Source organism: Hypomesus transpacificus, chromosome 8, assembly GCF_021917145.1.
Source record: "Hypomesus transpacificus isolate Combined female chromosome 8, fHypTra1, whole genome shotgun sequence".
In the NCBI taxonomy this organism is placed as follows: domain Eukaryota; kingdom Metazoa; phylum Chordata; class Actinopteri; order Osmeriformes; family Osmeridae; genus Hypomesus; species Hypomesus transpacificus.
Genome location: NC_061067.1, coordinates 5,200,085 through 5,222,358, shown reverse-complemented (window position 1 = coordinate 5,222,358; position 22,274 = coordinate 5,200,085). Strand labels below are relative to the sequence as shown.

At 42.5% G+C, this 22,274-nt stretch overlaps 1 protein-coding gene across 1 annotated transcript; it reads left to right on the top strand.

The window, feature by feature from the left end:
- The first annotated feature begins 5,210 nt into the window (after window positions 1-5,210).
- pou6f2 (POU class 6 homeobox 2) lies at window positions 5,211-20,734 on the top strand. The gene is made up of 8 exons (XM_047024181.1): window positions 5,211-5,271; window positions 6,389-6,470; window positions 6,732-6,825; window positions 6,949-7,083; window positions 11,564-11,773; window positions 14,019-14,166; window positions 16,323-16,491; window positions 20,227-20,734. The coding sequence occupies exons 1-8, from the start codon at window positions 5,211-5,213 to the stop codon at window positions 20,732-20,734; spliced, it is 1,407 nt and encodes a 468-aa protein (XP_046880137.1).
- Window positions 20,735-22,274: the final 1,540 nt, after the last annotated feature.

The window sequence follows — 22,274 nt, the reverse complement described above, 5'->3', positions numbered from 1 at the left end:
GCTCCTCCTCCCCTCTCCTCCCTCCTTCCCCCCTCCTCCCTCCTTCTCCCTCCCTCCCTCCCTCCCCCTCCTTCCCCCCTCCTCCTTCCTCCTCCCCCAGTGCTCTCACAGACACAGTCTAAGACACAGTCTAAGTGCTCCGCTCCACTGAGGAGGCCAGTCCCCCCGCGGGGCCTGATTCCACTGGCTGTAATTTCTGATGCCCATTAGTGACCGCAAACAGAGCACCGGGCTCACACACAAGGAAAACAGTTGTGCACCAGCGCGCACCGCAAAAAGCCCCCTTTTAATGCAATGTTATTGCATTATGGCCTCCTTGTAGACTTGAGTCAAAAGTCCCATTTGGGGTCCCTACAGAATATTAACAGAAATCCCTCATGTGTCTGATTTTAGTATGGTTCTTCACACAGTCCCAAGGTTTTCGTTATTTACTTTGGTTTTTCTTTCTTCTTCTTTTTTTGGATCACTGCTTCCCTCTAAAATACTGATACACATCATATAAATACAATATTTTGGCTGATACATATAATATGACTAAAGCATTTAGGTTTCCTTCAGATGGATTAGTTTCTGACCTATTTGATTAGGGGATTGAAAGTGAAATTGATGCTTTTGTAAATGGACCACAATGCAAAAGCGGTAGATTTTAAATTTTGTTAACTTAACTCCTGAACGAGAGGAAACCTTGGGAAGTCAAAAAGCAGGTGATCAATACACAAGTCTGTAAATGTCATCAATTCATCTCCCCACTTAATGCTGACGTAGACCATGTGTGTTTGTGTGTGAGAGAGAGAGAGAGAGAGAGAGAGAGAGAGAGAGAGAGAGAGAGAGAGAGAGAGAGAGAGAGGTGGGTTTATCGATCAGGGGGTGACCACATCTCAACCAGGGAGAGCCCCTCTCTCATGATTAATCTTGGGGCTCTGAGACGCCCAGTGACACACGACAGGCCTCCCCTGAAGCTCAGCCATTTCTCTTCATTATAGGACGATTTTTGGACACCACAGTAGAGAGTAATCATTTACCTTTATTGTGTTTATAAAGCTGCAGCAAAGATGACCCTTCCTATATTGAATTGAGGACATCAAAAGATCACTGGACATTGATTAGGAAGATATTAAAGTCATTCAAATGCTATATTTATATGTCAAGCATCAGCGATGTGAAAAAGAAGACATTTTGCTCAAATGGGAATAGGCAAAGTTGAGTACAATTGAATTCCCTATCTGTGTTTAAGATTTCTCTCTTTTCGTATCTCGTAATTCTTTTGTAAAAGTAAAATTACCATGATACCATTTGCCATATCTATTCAGTCAGAATCCATGACCCTGAGATTTGTTTCCAAATGTAGTACACATGGTGAACAGGCCAGACACATAATGAATCTACTTCAAAATCATGACTAGAACAACTTCCCCAGTGCCGTTCTACATCTGTAAACCAGGAGTAAAATAGGTATGTTTCCCAATTTAAGAATGCTACAGAAATAACTGCACCAAATATGTCACATCTTACAATGAAATGGTCAGCACTTCCCAGGGAAAGATACTTCATCACAAAGTAGTCGCACATTTAATATCTCAACAAAAGAAGGGGAAAAAAAATAAAGGAAAGCGAAATGTTGTGGATCATTCTTCAAGAGGATGAACTGTGATAAACCTGCACCCTATTCCCTTGGACCACAGAAAATGTAGTGGTCGGATGATTGATGAGGAAGGACCCACTCAGAACTTCAGAGCCCCACAATTAAGAAGAAATGGGGCAGAGAATTTTCTGTGTAATGACTGAAGCAGCTGTTAATTTTGAATGAAGCTGATGAGAGTGGAGATCGACTGTCACTGTCCGCCACTTCATCACTCCTTTATGGTCCTCTTCAACGTTTTCACGACTCACTCGCTGTGTCATTTGCATCTTGCCTCATTAAGTAGGGCCATTCCCACGCCTGCTTCAGACATCCGTTTCCTGAAACTAATGCTTTTTATTTGATCAACCAACCCCAGGCTGTTAACTGTTGCCTTCTGGGTCTTATGACATCACTCCATTTGTCTCCATCCCTGCCACTCCCTCTTCTCTGTGCTCTCCGTACGTTCCACTTTCCTGACTGGTTATCTGATGTGAGGGTGTTGTATTTTTGTGGCGTTCACTGCCCTTGTTTGTTCTCCACACCTCTCTCACCCTCCCCCACGGGGGGGAGGGGGGGGGGGCGGGTTTGTGTCCTCCGTATCTCATCCCCCTCCTCAGGACTGTCCCTGGGTATGTGTATTGTTGGCTGTGACCAGAGACCCGGTCTGGGGGCGGGGTCTTGGGGCTCAGAGGGCCCTGAGTGCAGGACCACAGTCGGAGTCTGGCTCCAGAAACCTGGGACCTGAGGTGTTTTGAAGGGCCTAATGGCATTTTGATGTACATGGGAGTAGAGGGGAGGGATGGAAGGCAGGAAGGGAGGCGGGGAGGGGAGGTGTTTGGGGAGGCCAGCAGAGGAGCTGCAGCAGGGGACGAGCATTGCAGAGTCCTGACAGACAGACAGACAGACAGACAGACAGACAGAGAGACAGAGAAGGTGTTTTCTCATGTCACAGCTGATTATATCCGCTCAGGACAGGGGGAAAGAGGGACGGAGAGGTGGGGATGCGAAAGAGGGGAGCGAGCGAGGGAAGAGGAATACTTGCGTGCTTCTAGCGATGTCGACAATGTCCCTTCCCGTCCTGGAGCGATGGTGCTATTGATTGTTCATTTTTTCTTTTTGGTTCACTTTGCTACACTTTTGGCTGGCTGATGACGAGTGTGACAGGAGGACAGAAGATGGACGGGTGTCTGTGACTTTGGCTGCCGTTAGATTTTCAGGCTTGGTTTTATCTTTGTCATTCTTATTTGGGTTGGAAACATGCTAGCTTACACATCATCACATGCTAGTCTGTTGAATTTTAACTTTACATAGTGAAGCGTTCCAAAGTCCATCGCCAGATGGATAAACCATTTTTATTTACCGTTTTATTTGTGTTTTATATTTAAAGTTTCACCATTTTAACTATGAAAATGTGCTTACCCTGGTCACCAACAGAATCGTATCCATTGCCTCAGCTGTGTACAACCCTGTTGTCTTGGACAGAAAAGCAATTAACTATAAAAAGCATCCACATAAAAGAAACTAGCCAAGAATAAACTCTGAGTAGTTTGTGTCGACCACTTGAGTTTCCAGAGGTCTCTCCACGGTTCCGGAGGAGCGATTTCGTCTTCTATTCCAGAGATTACACGGGTTGCTGCTCCAGGTGACCCACATGGCCAAATGGTCAGCACAGGCAAGTGTCCAATAGAGTTTGAGTTTTCCCTGTGGTTTTTACCTTTACTACCAAAAAATACCTTTCCGTACTTCATCCCATACATTATTTCTGTCGCTCCCCACTGAGGACCTTGCTTTGCTTTGACCCTGTTAGTATACATATTCAAGCGGGTTGGGGAGCGTTGTATAAAGGTGATTAAGTGGCGTCAGAGTATCTGAGTAGAAGCTAACTGCATGATGGCAGCCTGTGAAATGAAGGCTCAAATAGGGTTTGATTACAGTAGTGCTCTTCTCAGATTCAGTCAACATCACTCAATGTGAACATCTTGTACTTAACAGGTGGCACCATAAAAATCAGGCATCTTTCCAACACTTAGAATTAGAATGAGATAATGTCAATATCTCCTCCTTGGTTTTTGTTCAGTCCCAGACTCTACAGGTGACCAGTATCAGTGGAACGTAATATTTGCCCTATTCAGGGAGGGGGAATGAATGGGATGTAACGCAATGGTTTACATGCTGGCTCTGCAAACAAGAAGATCACTGTTTATCTCAAGCAACACATGCAATCAGCAGAAACGCCAGGGCAGGTCTGTCATTTCCTGCCCCCCACTGAGGTGTTGAGAGGAGACACAGGGGTGGAAAATCACCTGTTTAGATGTTGAACACCACTATCCCATCGTATTCCCCTGCCCTCCCCTCCTCCTCCATCCACTATCTCTAGTATCTTGAAGCACCTAACCTTCTTACCACAAGCCTTTTTCCATGTACATTTAGAGGAACAGACAAAGCCTCTTTGGGGAAACGAGTCAAACACTGTGATTTGATCAGAGGTTGACTTGTGTTTTTAGTGTTGAAGCTGATCGACACAAATTTTAGCCATGTGTGGTCTAATGGAAGACCAAGAAACTGCTAGTCTATACAGTACAGTTGGTACATGTCTGTCCTTATATCATATTGTTTAGTGTTTTGTGCAACCAAACTGTCTTTTTTTGTTGTTGCCAGGACTGGACAAGAGTATCCACTCCCACCCACACAAATCCTCTCTCCTCAACAAAGCGAGCTTGGCTCCAGTCAGAGAACCAGCCAGGATTATCTGTTAATGCAATCCCTGTCTGGTATCACTCTCTGCCCTCCCCAGCTCCCCCATCATCTCACAGATGTGTTCATGTGAAGATGCGGCCCACAGATAAGCTCCCCTCACATCCACTGCTCTTCCTCCAGTGATGAGGCACGCTGGGCAGGCCTGACTCTTTGGCCATTCACCCTGACAGGACCTGTTTTCTGGTTCTCTCTCTAGTTCTCAGGAGATGTGATGGCTCAGATCAGTGAATAAGAGGGCGAGATCAAAGACATGTCTACTTTGGGGTTACTCCTTCTTAAAAGAGGATGAAAACGATCTACTAATATGTCAAACATTTCTCTAGTTTATTAATTGTATTATCAAATAAAACGAATCTTACAACTGTATTATAAAACACACTATGCACCATTTCAAATCTCATTATCATGCTTACAGAGGGATTTTAGCATTTCCTCATTTATATCACATTGGTGTGTCTAAATATCAATTGTATTTGTCAGACGTTTTGGAGAAGGTCTAGTGTAGGGACATTTTTTAACCCTGCCAAAATGTAACCTTTAAAATTGGCTGAGTTTCTCATTCTTCATCAGATATGAAAATAGACTTCTGTTGTTACTTCTGTTCACATCAATCATAAAGTGAATGAGATATGTTGAGAAGGTTTGAAGACAGTGGGTATCATTGCAAGCGGATATCCAGAATGACAAGATACCTCAGGGGCATACATTCCACATGAGACTGACATATTTAGAAAATCATTACCATATGCTTCATCAGTTTTTTGTTCATTCTGCCTTACAATAAAAACTTTCCAGTTTCAATGTAAATCAGGCCTTCCTTGGCCATACAAATATGAATAAATCCAACCCTGTGTGGAAGTTTACAACCTTCCAGGGATTTATGGAGATACTGGGTAAATTCCTTATCATCTGGAGATTATTGCAAATTGTCAAGGACAATGAAACACCGATGTCAGATCATGAAATTGCCTTTACCTTGATGAAAGACAATAAACTTTAAAGTCAAAAGGCAGACAAATGTCTTTGTCATGTTTGAAGCAAACTTACTCAGAAGGACGGACACAAGGCCCATAAAATAAAAGAGAATCTTGCGATTGTCTCGAAAAAACTCCATGACTTTCAGACTAGGGGACGCAATATCAATCATGGCCAATTTGAGGCCACCAACATGAAATATGATTTCATAAGACAAATGCAGTGTCATTCTTAATGTGCTTAACCTTTACTGTCAATGAAAAAGTATTGATCGCTCTGTGGCATTTTTTCATCATTTGATTTCAGAAAGCGTAATAATATATGGTGCCTGGGTAAGAGATGAATGGCAACTGAATGATCTCAATTGAACAAAGAAGAAATCCCCATAGAGCTGTGGTGTGGAGAAATAAAACAGTGCAGTTTCTGTATTTCGTGGAGCGGTTTCTTAATGAGTGGTTACATCAGAAATATCCCTTCCCTTTATCTGTTTATTGGGCCAAAGTTGTTTGTTTTACATGTATTACCTTGTGTTGTGTTTATAATTCATTGTTTTCATGGCGTAGCCACTGCTTCAGTGTCATTGGTGCTGTTTGAATATGGAGTCAGGCATGATTGCCAACCAGGAGCATCTAGATTGTTCAAAGTAGTGTTTCTACTTTTTCTCCAATCCCATGAGTAATTTGACGGTCTGCTCTGCCTGCCTGCTCTTTGATCTAGTACTTACTCAACCTAATAAGGCTGTGCTCTGCTGCTCTACAACCAAATCAGCAGTGCATTTTCACTCCCTAATAAGTGGTTAGCTTGATTTATACCAGTAATCTAAGCGATGTGACCAGGCACTGCCGCACTGCTCCTTCCCTCACACACACACACAAACACACACACAAACACACACACACACAAACACAAGCAAATGCATGCACACTCACACAGATAAAAACACTTCCACAACCGCTGGGGCCAGTCCAGATGAGTCCATTACTGCAGAGGTAAAGACAGTCTGTTTTTTCCCTCTGTGCTCCTGTGCTTCTGAAGGAACAACAGTGGTAGTGCATTATGATGCTGGAGAGTTTGGAGGTGGGGGTGTGGGGGTGGCGGGGAGTTTGGGGGTGCAGGGGTGTGGAAGTGGCACGGAGGGGGTTGGGGGTTGGGGCTGTGGTGGTGGCAGGGAGGGAGGGAGGGAGTGGAAGGGGCATGTGGAGGGGATAGAGGCTACAGTGATGCATGGCCACCTTGGTTCCTTACATTGTTAGAGCTGGATGGTCTAGGCCTGTGCCCTGGGGGAGGCCTGAGGGCCACAGGAAACACTTACAGTGCTAAAATGCCCACTTATTCACCACTGGCCTACACCCCTACCCCTCTACACCCCCGCCCCTAGCCCAGGGCCCCCCTTCGGGCCCAGGAGCACAGACCTCACAGAAACAGATGATGGACTACGTATCATCCACCTCAACCCACCATGCTCTCCTATAGTACGAGCTGGTACACTCTATGAGGTTCATTAGTCCACAACTGTTGTGTTTTTGTTTGTGTATAATCATACACAAAAGGTAGCATGTGATGCTATGCTAACTGGTTAGCTGTGTTTTCCCCAGCTGAATCCTCTGGCCAGTCAGGCAGCGGTGGCAGCAGCGGCCATGAGCTCCATTGCCGGCTCCCAGGTGTTCGGCAGCCCCCTCTCCAACCTGCAAGGTGTCACGGGACAGTTGGTCACCAATGCGCAAGGGCAGGTGAGTGCTCCGCACCCAGCCATAACCACAACACAAATCACCTGGATCATCTGTCGCCGGGCACCCTCCACACAAAACACATTCCAACAAAACCTACATCCAATCAGATTTACACAATACTAATCATGTTTAAGTGGGAGATTTTGAGTGTTGTTCCTGATGTTTGAGAAACTTCTTAGTATGTTGTGGACCACTAGATTCTGGCTTATGTTAAGCTTTTTGGGTACAAACACAGCCTCTTCCTCTTATCCACTCGCGGCCATCACAGTAAAATGCTGACCTTGTCATATTTACAGGGTGGCTACAGGATTGTCCCATCAGTAGCCAGAGCCTTGAACGATGGTGCTTGTCAGAGCGCAGCACTATCTAATGAATCATCTTATCGCAGGTGCACACAGCACATATTAAAGGAAGACTGTATGGACAATGTGCCCTTTCACGCCAGACGGTGTTATTTACCATAACCCCTGTTCCATCCCTCTCTTAAGTAGTTTCTCCTGTACTCTCTTTGCTATCCTGTTTATTACAACAAATACTGGCTGAAGAACACTTCATTTACCTGTTTGTGTCTGAGATAAGACCGTAATGCATTGGTATTGATGTTAAGAGTTCTTGTCAACATGTTTATGGTACTTCAGCTGTGAGGGCTATAAAGTATATGTTGTTTTGTCATTTGCTGCCAACATATCTCCACTGTAGGTACAGTAAATCGCCCATGCAGTACAGTCTATTATATACCACATACACCTGAAAGAGTGTGTGGGTTCATGTCTGAGCATGGTGTAAGTGTGTGTATCTCTTGATGCTAAATGTTGCTAATAAGACAGTATGGGTTTCCCTGGCTCTTGAAGGGGCCTGGAGCGTCGTCGAGGACAGATCGCCATGGATATGGATTTGATGGGATGCTCTGTGCTTTTGTAGTGTCTTGGCGACTGACACTCCCTGACATAATCAGGTCACAGAGATGGTCAAAGCCCTGGGCTACAGCCTTTGCTGCTCTCCTCATTATTCCAGAGCATTATTCAGTCAGAGGCTTCTGAAACATGTTCCACCCTATTGGAGTAACGCACACACACACACACACACAGACACTAACTCGGTGCATAGTGTTAGGATTATAGAGGCTAATGTCTGCCTGAAACCTGGTTGGAGGATCAACAAACACCTCATGAAAGGCTGACAACCATAACAGAAGAATTTGTGTCAGCATGGAAAATTACAAAGGAACAGGTTTTTTATCAGGCACAAGTATTTATTTAACTTGAGCCATGGCAGATTGACTAGAATAGCTTCTTTAAAAGCTTTTTTGAAAGTAATAATTAGCTTAGAAATAGTCAGTCATTTTGTTAATATCCAGAAAACTGGATGGGCTGCTAACCCTGTATAAGACCAAACCTTCAGTTACAGTTGTTGTATGTCCATTTGTTTGATATGACCATCCTCTGAACTGTCAATTGAAAGAGAAAAGCCAGCTCACTCACACAGTGGAAATGATATGAAGAGTGTTGAGATGCTTGAACAGTCACTCAGTCTGTGTGAAGAAACCCCAGCCTAGTTAACCCTCTGTCTACTTCTCTTTCCTACTTAAGAGTTGTAAGGCCCCCCCCAACTCACCTCAGAGCTGTTACCCCCCCCCCCCCCCCCCCCCCCCCCCCCCCCCCCCCCGCAACTCCACCCCACCTCAGAGCTGTAGAACATCGCAGGTGCTGGAGGAAACACATGCTCAGTTAGGCAGCACCAGAAGGACACCAGGGCTCCATTGACATACAAATTCACTCCTACGTGTTGATAGAGGCTCTGAGCTCTCAGAGGACAGTAAGCATCTGCTGTGTGTACACAAGCAGGGTCCTGTCAGCTCTACAGAGCAAATGCAGTGTAATATTAATGTTCCGTCCTCACTGACTGGTGATGAACACAGCTAAACACTACCTCAAATAATCATCCTACATAAAGTGCTCTTTTGTTCATGACAAAGTATTGCCTGTGTGGCTGATCAGTATAAATACACTAATTTTAGAGCCAGACAAAGATTCATAATAATGAACAATGGATGAAGCCAAGTGCATAATATCTCAAGGCTGACGCATTTTATTTCAGAGGCAACATAATATCATTGTAAGAGTAAACTAGAAAGCATTGTCCTGGGTGGGCCTCTATTCTCTGCACGAACAGGAGTTGGGAAGAAAATGGGCAGAGATATTGGCTGGCGACCATAGCTAACGTCGCAGATTGCCCTGGCTGGAGACATGAGATGACATCCCAGTGAAAACAATAGCGGCATAATCTTAATGAGTTCTGCTCAGGGGAAAGGCGGAAGGAGAGAAAGAGAGACAGGGAGGAAAAGAGAAGAGAAGGAAATAAAAGGAAAAGAGCAGGTGCCCGACCCTTCGCAGTGTCAAGAGTTGGAACAGAATGAAGAGGGGAAAAAAGAGAGGAAATAGACAGCGAGCTGAAAGCCTGCAGAGCACAAGGAGAAGTTCTTCTGAGCCTTCAGCCTGTACGGTTCACAAGCCCATGATGATGTAGTCTCATTACATTGGGAAATCAAGAAATGACTCATTCCCATGTTACGCCTCAGTGTCAGACTTTTTATGGATACAAATAGGTGAAATCAACTGGTCCACTGGTCCCACAGCCTCACTTGGAGAAAGGCCAGGCAAGCTCCCATGGAACTGCCGTGGCCAAGTTAGCGCTCATAGCCAAGTTAGCGCTCGCAGTAATCCAGTACATCCTGGGATGCAAGCTGTCAGTCCCCCTCTCTTTTATTATGCTTATAGAACAACCACTTAGTCCAATGAGGATGAATAATTGAGTGGAACAAGTCGTCTGCCACGACAGCATGCAAAGCCAGGAGAGCGTCAGGAGACTTGAAAGGCGGCGGTGCCATAAAATATGTTAAGTGGCAGGAGAGCGATACAGGGTATGCATAGAGGGCGACGTTGGGAGAGGGAGAAATTATCTCTCCTTCCCTTAATGTGAAGCAACGTAAGCAAATGAGCCGTGGCGAGGATGAATTACAGATTGCCGGCCCACCTTCCTCGCTCTGATCCTTTCTTATCATGTCATAGTCGGGAGAAGGGAGACAGAAGGGGATAGGAGCACGGAGGGGCGCGGGGAGAGAAGAGAGGAGTGGGGAGGGGAGGGAGAGGGTGAGTTGGAGGATGGGGGCTGAGGGGAGGGGAGGGGTGTTCTACTCACCAGGCTCTATGACTAGACAGCCACCCCTGACTGCATGCTACAGTCAACCCAACTTGACACTCGGGGGAACAGATCAGAGAAGTTTAGGGTCTTAAAGCAGTAAATGGTGATTATCGAGATTACAAGCATAGTATGACTAATGATGTTCTTTAAATGGTTATTAAATATAAGTATTATTTATCGTTTTGTATGTTTTTTCCCATTTTGCTAGAAAGCAAGACAGCCGTATGTTCTAGTCGTCCCTGCACTCATTGTCCAAACGTTCTAGAGTTCCAATATTCCAAATGGCGAGACATTCACAGGAATGACAGCTCCACCATCGTCCTGCTCTGTATATCCTATTGAGAGCGGGGTAGTATAGATCTGTGTGTGTGCGTGTGTAAGCTCTGTGCGTAAGAGAGAGAGAAAGAGAGAGTGTGTGTGTCTGTAGGCTTTTCAAAAGCTGTCCAGGACCAGTCCCTAGATGACATTAACCTTCATCATTGTGAAGAGGCGCTAACCTAACCCCCTCCCCCCTCCCCCCTCCCCCCTCCCCCCTCCCCCCTCCCCCCTCCCCCCTCCCTCCCGAAGCGGTCCTCTCGGCCACACTCTGGCAGCCCTGAGAGCTAAAGCACCATGGTGACACTCTGCCACCCCCTTTGATCTGCCCTTCCTGATTACAGCAGAGGAGGAGGAGAACGGTGGAGGAGGGGGAGTGAAGTACCCCTGGGACCCCTACAGCTGAACTAGAATTGTGTGTGCATGCGTGCGTGTGTGTGTGTGTTAGGGGGGGGAGGTCATGGGGGGTTTCCTCTCTCTTTTAGTGGCTACACTATCAACCCCCTCAGAATGGAGAGAGACAAAGACACATACACACACACATCCTTCTCTTGGGCTGTGATGGATAACACAGTCAGTGGTGTGCACCAGCACACACACAGGTACTCAGAGCTGACCTTTGCAGTGCGCTCCCAGCACTGTCCTCTGCCCTCTCTGGCTCCAGCCAGTAAAACCACCCCTGTGACACATGATCAGAGGACATGTCTCCATGTCACACTCCACACAAACACATTCACATACACGTTTTCTCTCACACACACAAAAAGTCATACTCACCTACCCTGCTGTAACTCAAAAAGTCAAGTTCTGATACCATGCTATGCTACTTCTACAATTTGTTGTCGCTTGTATTTCCTATTATGTATGTCTTTACAGGAACAAAGATCAAAACAACACTCTACTTCTCACTCGTTATAGATCCCCAAGTGATTTTCTCTCCCTTCACTCTCGACCCCCTTTCTAGATAATTGGAACAATTCCACTGATGCCCAACTCCGCAGGGTCCTCCAGCCAATCAGGGACTGGAAACCCAGCGTTGCAGGTCCAGCCAATCACACCTCAGCTTCTGACTAACGCCCAGGGCCAGATCATCGCCACAGTGATCGGCAATCAGATCCTGCCTGTCATCAACACCCAGGGAATCACACTGTCGCCAATCAAGCCAGGACAACAGGTAACCACACACGTACTGGACATACACTCAAACACATTTAAACACACACACACAGCTACTGGACATACACTCAAACACGTATAAACACACACAAACACATACAGTACACACATACAGGCAAACACACACATACCCGCAAACACAAATACACTTAGTAGAGCAAACACACATACTGGAAACACATGCAAAGAAACACACAAAAAACGAATGCACACACTTACACACTCACAAGTGAACTATACTATGTTTCCAGTCTTTAGAATTGTTACAAGTCAAAGAATTTAGGCATAATGCAATCTCACAACGGTTTCCTTTCACAAATGTAATGTAAAACTGTAGAGCAACACGACCGGTATTACGAGAAATAACAGCTGCTCAGTACCCCTTCAAGTTTTTGACTCTATTCAGGCAGGGTAGGAGTCAGGCGAAGAAGAAATAGTGATAGTGCACAGTACAAAATCTGTCAAAGCTTTGATAAAATACTATTTTTTTAGTAGCTAATAGGCAGCAGAGTGTGTCTGTGTGTATGTGTGTGTGTGTGTGTGTACGTGTATGTGTGTGTGTATGCGTGTGTGTATGTGTGTGTGTGTGCGTGTATGCGTGTGTGTGTGTTTGTGTGTGGGGGGCACCTGTCAGGAAACCCTCCATACTTCTTCTCTGGCAGTCTGCAGAGCCCCTGCAGAGCCCCTGCAGAGCCAAACAAAAAACAATGCCTTTCATCACCCCACTTACAGCTCAAACACTCCCTCCTCTATTTTCACTCCTCTATTTCTCTTTCTCTCTCTCTCTCTATCCCTCTCTTTTTCAATTACTCACACACGTGTCCTTTTTGACCTGGCCATGTCATGATTATTTTGTTCTTCTTTTTAATCAAATATGTGAATGGAGCATTATGTCTTTTATAAGACTAGTACAGAATAAACCACTCTGGAATGCAAAACAACAAAACACATTGAAATACAATACAGAATACCTTGTGCTCATTTCAATTTATCATGCACTCTCTAGAACCCAAAGTTATTAGTGAATGAGCTAAAACCCTACATTTTGGAAATGTGTCCTTAATATGACTTTCAAATATTCGCTACAGGGTCAGAGACACACTGAATACAAACAAAATGGAGTCTGACCCTTTTGAATGATTTTAATTAAATGTCCAGATCCGTCTGCACAATCTTCACTGACTGAAATTATAGTGTCTGGAATAGTGGAGAGTCAGACATAATAAATATATATGACGGATTAACTCTTTGGAAAATTGATTTAAATGACTCTGAATGGGTGGACACACCAGATTATACTCATGAATGAATGCATTTGTAGTAATGTTTATGGTTTTTTTGTCTGCACTTCAAAGCACACTCATAGACATTGTTCTATCGGTATAATTTACGGTTGTCAGAACCTGCAGTCTGGAGTATTTCGAGTGAAGCCAGATAATTCTCACAGCCTGTCAGCAGCCTTGACAGTATGTGCATCGTTGTTGACATCCCGCACCATGCAGACAAACACATGCCGGGGAGAAAATAATTAATAGCAAAAAGAAAGCTGGAAAGAAAACCCATTTTATAGAAGAGACGGCCTTCACTTAAAAAAGAAGACACATCATCTTGATCTTGTAAAAGCAATTCAATTGTGCATAAAACATGAAAATACATTGTTTTCACAGTCAGAGTGCATTGCTGCAAATCATAAATTATGTTTGAAATATGGGAACTGCTGTGTCCAAAATCTTCTTTTCTTCCAGACTTCCTTTCTTTAGTATTTCCTCAGCAAGTTTGACAACTAGAGGAAACATCTTAGAATTGTCATGGCTGTTCACAGAAACTTCAGTTTGGAGCAAAATGATTATGTTTGTCACAGTAAAGTTGAGATTGTTAGAAACTGTGTATCCGTGCCTCCATTCAAGTCCTTTTCTTCCTGTCTGCTGGCTACTGTGTCGAATCAGACTCTGATTACTCTGCTTAGAACCAAGTAATACTGATCTTTCTGTCAGAGGAGCCACTAAATCACTTTATATGGATGTTAGGATATTTAATGTAATTATACTGAGTGGATTGTGTCCTAATTTCTAATCTAATTTCTATAGTCAAATAGCAATGATAGTCTTCATTATCATGTTAATGGAGTTACTGTTCATGAGTATTGTTAGAGAGTTAGATCGTTGTCATCTAAATATGTTTGTGTTTGTGTGTGGTGTGTGTGCGTGTGTGTGTTTGTGTGTGGTATGTGTGTGTGTGCCCAGCTGCCCCAGGGCCAGCAGAATCAGACAGCAACATCTCAACCTGGCCTTCTCCACATGCCCCACAGTCAGAGCCCACTCCGGCAGGCCTCTTCCTCCTCCTCCTCCTCCTCTTCCTCCTCAGCTCTCAGTGTGGGTCAGCTGGTCAGCAGTAAGTAACCTGCCATGAAACAAGCCACATTATGCATGGATCTAATAGATTGAAAGCATCCAGTTGAGTGTGATCTACTGGGCAGGCATAATCTACTTAGTATTTTACATATTGACAGCATTTTGCAACTAGTACTGTCTTTTAGTTATTAGTGCAAAGTTTTCAGATAAACCTGTTATTAAAGAGTATTTTTAATGTCTCCTGCCTTTTTCTACGGGTTTGTTTTAGTCCTGCCATGTCAATTATTCTGTTTATTAGACTATAAAAGACGTTGTGTGAGTAATGAACGCAAGGTACTTTCTCCAAATGCTTGTCCCTTTGGCAGACCCTTTATAAATCACCAGACCCAAGCTTGTCAACATGCAGGCAGTGCCTTAAAAACTCAGCTTTTATTCAGATAAATTTCATTTGTCAAAAGCAATTCCCTTAAACTCCAGATAAACTCATTTCAAAGGCATCTGCGACTGACTTTTGAATTTAATAAAAGAGAAGTTGCCATTTATCAACTTGTTGTGGACACGAACAATGGACCATTACTTATGGGTCAAATCATACATGTTGTAATCCCTTTTGCCCTCTCTGTCCCTCCCATCAATTTACTGCTTTGGTCCAACATATTGTATTTACTGTGTTCTCGGCTCGTGCCTTCAAAGTATGATTTGGAAGAGCATAAAATCATTCCTCTGTTTTATTTCATGGTTTGAAGAATATTTTATTCTGAATGGCCGGTGGTTATGAAATGTCACCTGTAAACCATGTTCCATAATACAAAGTGTTTTCAGGTCACTTATGTTTTTCACAAGTTTTTTGTTCACTCACAGAAATATGGAATTTACCTGCATGACAAATGCAACAACATTTTGAGAACAACAGTTCCCTGGACAAACCAGGGCAGATACAATATGAGATGTCACTGCTCAGAATGGGTAGCAGCTTTTCACTTTTCAAAGTAGCTGTAGTAGTCACTCAAACTCCTAAAAAACAGTCCAAGAGAAAAGAAAAACCTGCCAGGCAGTCGTTTACTGAAAGGCAGGCCGGCAAAATATGTAGAAAAGAGACTAAGGAGGCCCTCTCTCCATCAGTGGAGGGATGTGAGCTGCTCATCAAGGTGTAGATGATGGGTCCTGAAGCTGAGAGTGCTCATTCCTCCCCGCCTGTTCAGTCAGTCTCTGGTCGCACATCTCTCCAGCGTTCACACGTCTGAAGCCAGCCTTATGCGCCACGCGTCACTTATGAGGCACGGCAAGATGCCAGCCCAATAGATTTTTCCTTAAATACGCTTGGAGGATTCCTTTAATAATTCATTGATAATGACCAAGATGAATTATTCAATGCCACAAACTTTGCTTTAGTAAGCAGGATGCCAGGGCACCTGACATTGATGTACAATGTGAAATCACTTTTTATTAGCTATGAAATTCTTCAAAAATGCTCAGCGAAAGTTGTTTTTTTATTTATTTATTTTCCCTTAAAGCCTTCAACTGTGGTCTACAAAGCAACAATTTATAAAACAACAATGGTTGCCTGTATTGTATTTTTCATTTTTGGAATACTTGCATTGGAATCCCCCAAAGTGGAACACATGAATGCCTGTAATTATTTACAAATTCCTGTCTTCTTTGTGGATGGGCAGTTTTTTTTTCAAATGTTTACTGTCAGAAAGCAACAGGAGGAATCCCAGGAATGGTAGCATCGCTGCTACATATCAACTATTGAATAGATACATTTCACACTGATACTGTGTTTGGCTTTCATGTCTTTTACTTTAACATTTTTATGTTAAAGTAAAAGGTTTTCAATTTAAGGGCACATATTAGGCCATGGTTTGTATTTCACTGATTTGATTCAGCTACAGATGGGTCTATTATCAGAAACTTGTTTACAGATGGTGTCTGACAATGCTAGAATGATTTTCATCAAAAGCAAAGGACAAAATTCTCGATACTGCATCTCTGCACTATTCCTACCTGTTTATAAAGATCACAACCATCACATGACAGGGACATGTATTGTGTAGCCTATTCATTCAGAGCAGAGCCTCAATTGCTCTTGATTTACATGTTGTAAATGGAGGGGCAGCATAGTGATCAGCAAGCCTGACTGGATTTACAGTCAAAGCAGCTGAGTGATGAAGCCCTTGTTGTGTTGTGTCTCAGACCCCCAGACGGCCCCCAGCGAGGTTGATGGGGTCAACCTGGAGGAGATCCGAGAATTCGCCAAAGCTTTCAAGATCCGACGCCTCTCCCTGGGCCTGACCCAAACCCAGGTGGGGCAGGCACTGAGTGCTGCTGAAGGCCCCGCCTACAGCCAGTCTGCCATCTGCAGGTAAGGTGTACTTCAGGTGCCCCATCTGAAATGGGGATATTTTGGAAGGTATCTTTTTAGGGGCAAATTTCATAGATCTTATTATTTTAAATCGGCAAGATTCCAATTCCTCATTTCAAGTGAGTTGAATTTCTCAAATGTAAAATGAAACCAGGTACTGTGGTAAGCATTATTAGGATATACGGTTGGGTGATTTAATTACTGAACAAATTATGCAGACCATGTCCTTCCAATATTTAAACAATTAAATCAGATTGCACTAAAACTTCCTACAGTTTCTCCATGTAATAAGGCTCTACGTTGCTGCGCATTAGATGAAAGCTCTCTCACTGCTGTCTGACTGCACACAGTACTAGAGTGGTGGTGTGGTTGTCTTACATCCATATTTAATTTCATATTTAAACACGCCTCATTAAGATATTAAAATGACTGCATAATTGAAAGAAGAGTAGACAAATGAAGCTCTCATATATCTGCTTTGTCCTTTTCCTCCTCTGACCTCCTCCCTCCCCTAAACATGACAGCACTATGTTACTTATGCAAAAAACATTATGCAGTATTACACGAAGCACTTAGAGCAGTTAATAATTACTAAGGGCCATTGCCATTCACTCTGACTTAGTCTTAAAGTATCTCAACAAGGATTCTCCTTTGACAAAACTGTCATGTTCTTCAGGGCCTGAAGGGCATGCGTTTTGGTCCTAAGTGGGCGCATTATATATTAATCTCTAGGTAATCAGACACTCATGGTTAACAAATGTAATACTGCATGTTCATCTTTAATCTCAATCTATCCAGCCTGACAAATGATATAAAGTACGAATGCTATTTAACGGTTACTATAGAGCTCTGTGCAAGGTAAAATATTTAGTACTTTTAGTGTACATAATAGTGTATATAGTACTTCATATAAATGTGTTTATTCATCAACATGTTTCACAGTCCTAATTTACTCTGACATGTAAGCATTTTAAATATATTATTATCCAAACTAATTAGGTGTATGATTGAATAAGGATCTTCCTGAAAAGTGGCATTCCCATGCCTTATCCCAGCCTACTGAATAGGCTACAAGGTACATTGCCACCATAGTTTCCTACTCCACTGTCATCAGTACTCAACTCTGTGGCCTGTTTCATTTTACTATGAATTTTAATGCATGTCTCAAATGCACAGACTTTGCTGATGACCCGTTGCTGTTTATGTGACACACTGCTGCCGAGCACTGGTAAAAATTTCATCACATCAACATCAAAGGGCAGATAAAAACTGAAATTGTGCAGGGGGCGGGGGGGGGGGGGTTATGAGGCACAGCCCTTTCTCAAGCTAATGTTTAAACTCTTAAAATCACATATCAAATATTTACAACTATGCACAATTCAAATATTTATAACATATATTAAAAGCCATTAGCTTCAAAAAGAAGAAACACTGTGTGTGGGTTTTTATGCATGCTGTTAAGACATTTTTTCTTCCAGTTTGTATGACATTGGACATGACAGCCATCTCTTGATAATTTCAAGTAGAGGCAGACTTCACATGCTTTAGTTTAGTTAACATCAACCAGGACATGAGGATGACTTTGAGAGACAGAAGGATGGGCTTGCTGCACGTAAGTTCTTGGCCTCAAGTCTGAACTCAGCAAAACACACTGTGACAGATGCCTCCATCTCGGCTGATTCTGCTGCTCACTTTGTTTGAAAAAACTTGATTGGTCAATGAGAAAGCATATCATCTGACCAATCCCTGGCTCAGGATTTTGGCTTGGCTTTGTTAAGGGCTTGGAACAGACAGGAAGTACAACCTGAACTCATGTCTTTATCCTCAAAAGAATCATCTTCAAATGGTAGCATCATTTTAGAAATGATGAAGGATCACTTGATTTCATACAGTGGTATACTGGAGGCAATTAGTATGCTTTTGTAATGCTTTCTGTGTATCCACAGACATTTGTAATTATTGAGAATACTACAAGATTATCATTGTGTCCTTGCACACTCATCTACTCCCTGGAAGAAAAATAACTTGTCACTTGTTAACCTGCATGAATTTAAAACCTCCACGCAGACATTACCTCCCACATCAATGATTCAGACATAATGACAAGATTAAAAAGCTTTCATTTGCACATCAAATTAAGCAGAAACATTGCCTTAACAGACACCAAACACATAATTAATAATATCGTTTGTCGTGTGCCATTCATAAAGTATGTTCCACAATATCTAAAACGGATGCATTCATTAAGGATATTTAAGAGCTAACACACAAAATGTTAAGTCGAAATAGGCATAGGTATAGCACCATTCTGCATGTCACATAGATTTGTTTATGCATGACCTAAAAAAACTGTGAGTACTGGTGGTCGAGACGCGTCTTCAATCCTCTGGTTCCCCTGTGGTTTTGAACCAAGAGGAGCCAGTCAAGCAGCTCTCTGCTCATATTAGTAGCTTTGGTTCCTGTTGATCCATAAAAAGTCCTCTCTCTACCCACTCCTCATATTTACTCATGTACGTCCTGCTCTATGAAATCTTCCTCCTTTTCGCTTTCTAAAAGAAGTGGGTTATAAATAATACTCCCTGCCGACATGCTGAAACGCACCGACAAGGTTTAGGAACAGAGAAAGAAAATAATAACTAAAAGATAGAAAATGAGCCAGAAGGAGAGGGATGGAGCCAGAATAAAAAGAGAAAAAAAGACAGAACAGGAAAGAAAGAGCCAGAGACAGAAATAGAACAACAGTTGGCTGAACCTTACTGAGGGACACCAGGTTCAAACCACACACAGACACTGACCCCATCACAAGACTTGGGGAGAACCTGAGACTTTACCTCCAAGTCCATTATCTTCATCACAGCTAACCCAAACGCACTCTCTGTACTGTATATCTTTCACAGCTCTGCTACCAACAGAGGCATGGAGCAAACAGCATCACCACTATTCAGCCCTATTCTATAGAGGGTCAAACAGCTTAGGTAGTGACAGTAATTTGAAATGCCATGGTTTTGATGCAGTTGGTTTTTCACACAGCTTTTCTTTTAGTCTCTTAAAAGTGCACTATACATGAAATTAGAATATATTTACCCCGGATTCATGCATCCATATATATATATATACATATATATTCAAGATTGAAAGGTGGAAATGTGTTCATAATAAATATACAATAAGGGGTTGTAAAGAGTTGGAGCAAAGTTTGAAAAATGTGCATTTTGATTAATAATTCAAACTGCTTTTGTAAATAAATTATAGTTAATATTGGAGTGCATGCACTACTGCCTGTTTGACATTTATTGAATTAAAACCTTGATATTTATCGCTTGAAGTGAGGGGACAGAAATAATGCTGATTCGTCTCAATTTTGATGATTTAATATCGATGATAGTAATTTTTTGTTTAAAATTGTAGTATATGATTTAGCGCTGTATGAGTTTTTTGGGATCTGTTTTGAAAAGTCTCTTTTAGCCAATCACTGGGTCTTCTCGCTCCAACTTTGCCTATCTGGGACAGAGTCACCTACCAGTCAATAAGCATTTAGTACCCCATGCCAAACCCAATGGTATCACCTCAATTATATTTACTATCAAGCTGGCATGGGATGTCACCAGACTAACAGAGACTCTGTTCCAGAAGCACCTGGTCGGGGAGACCCTAGTGTTTCACAAAGGCAGGCAAGGTTATCTCTTGACCTGGCAGGGCACCTAAGTAAGATTCTTCTCTCTCAATTCTCCCCAGACACACCATCCTGAGAAGCCACTTTTTCCTACCACAGGAAGCCCAAGAGAACACTATAGGTAGCAGTCTGACAGGCAAACTGAACCCTGGCCTTTTATACCCTGCCAGGTTTGAGAAGTTGGACATCACCCCAAAAAGCGCCCAGAAGATTAAGCCCGTTCTGGAGCGCTGGATGGCCGAGGCAGAGGCCCGCCACCGATCCGGCATGCAGAACCTGACCGAGTTTATCGGTAGCGAGCCTTCGAAAAAACGGAAGAGGAGGACCTCTTTCACCCCACAGGCGCTGGAGATCCTCAACAGCCACTTTGAGAAGAACACACACCCCTCTGGACAGGAAATGACGGAAATAGCAGAGAAACTGAACTATGACAGGGAAGTGGTACGCGTCTGGTTTTGCAACAAGAGGCAGGCTTTGAAAAACACAATAAAGCGATTGAAACAGCCCGATCTCGGCCCTGCAGCACCTATGGACCCACTCTCTGATTCTCTAGAGGAGCTCCCAAAATGAATCGCCAAAACTTGTCAAAGTGAGAAAGGGAAAGTTCTTAGAGCAAGGCGGAATGAAGTGGAATGATGAAGACTGGAAAAAACGACTTCTCTTCTTTTCTTAAATCAGATGGATGAACTTTAATCAGCGTTTGCTAACAAAAATATGTGTTTGTCAGTGTGATTACCACAGTTATGTAAATTACCTTGGCCAAAACCAAAAACCTGAAAAAAATATGTTAATACCAGAAAAATAAAAAAATAAAATACAATGTTCTGCTTTTAAAGAGTTTTAGGTTCTGGCCTCCCAGACCAAAATAGTGTCCAAATTTGTTTGTTTTTTGTGAGGAGATTTTAGTAAAGAGATCATACCAAAACAAAAATACTAACTATTTACCAAAGTCATCTGAGTACTAAGAATAATTTTTTAATGTAAATGTGTTCAAAATTTTTACATTTGTACCGGCAAAAAATCTACATGAGAAGTATCTTTGTCTCACATCATTTTACCTCTTGGGTTTGTATGTAAATATCTACAATATACAGTCATCAAACGGAAACCACAATGTCAAAGTTCTCTTTGAAAACCACAACTTTGCTGTTTCAAAAATAGCATATTGTATTAGTTATTTGTATGTCTGATCCATCGCCTGCAGCTATTTCAGTCACGGTCTAACTTTGTACAACTTTTACAGGTATTTATCAATGATTTTTTTTATTGTCTATGATTTGGAGAAGAGATAGTGACAGTGAAGGGATTTTCAGTAGCTACCTGTACAGATCTCTGTCCATCAACTCTACTAATGTGGAGCTACTGTCATTCTGTTGCCAAAGCCTGATAGCCAAAGAACACATTACTTCAGCTCAAGGACTAGGGAAGATTTTACCTTTGCCAATAACACATTATAGTTTTTTGAAGTGGTTTGCTTCCTTTTCTTTGTCTGTGTGTTTCTAACAAGATTTGTCTGTGGTTGTGCTGAGGGCAGTAGAGTGTCAGATAATATGCTTTCAAAAGTAAAAGTCTTGTCTGTTAAAAACACTTTTCAAAACAAAATATAACATTGTCTATGCCCTTCTTTTTCAAATGTATGTCTCTGTTGATCGGTTTACCAAATCCACCCTTGCATGTTTCAGACTTGAAGAATGCTGAGGGACAAAACATAAAATGCAGGCCAATACTAAAATCACATTTGAATCAATCACATTTGAATCCTAAAAAAATAACTTATTTCAGAAATTGTCAAGTTTTTTTATATTCAGAAGCATTTTTTTCCCTCCACTGTTTGAGGAGTTTCATCTATGTTCTTTTAATAGATCCAAGGTTATTATACTACTACAGTTTATTGACTTTTATCTGTATTCAAACTACCATCAAATGACATATTTCGCCTATCATAACATTTCATTAAAATGTTAGATTAAGTAAAATCCCTTGGAAATAGATACGCTTAGAAAATAAGTGGCACATGTCAGGAATTTGATGCGATGTATTCATGATCATGTTGTATTTTGTTCAATATCGGCCTCCTCATGTCACATCAGTTGGCTCCCTGTCTGTCAAC

Coding starts and splice junctions, on each gene's coding strand:
- pou6f2 (XM_047024181.1), top strand. CDS start 5,211: ATGAATAAATCCAACCCTGTGTGGAAGTTTACAACCTTCCAGGGATTT. Junction 7,084..11,563: donor TCACCAATGCGCAAGGGCAG/GTGAGTGCTCCG, acceptor CCCCCTTTCTAG/ATAATTGGAACAATTCCACT. Junction 16,492..20,226: donor AGCCAGTCTGCCATCTGCAG/GTAAGGTGTACT, acceptor AATTCTCCCCAG/ACACACCATCCTGAGAAGCC.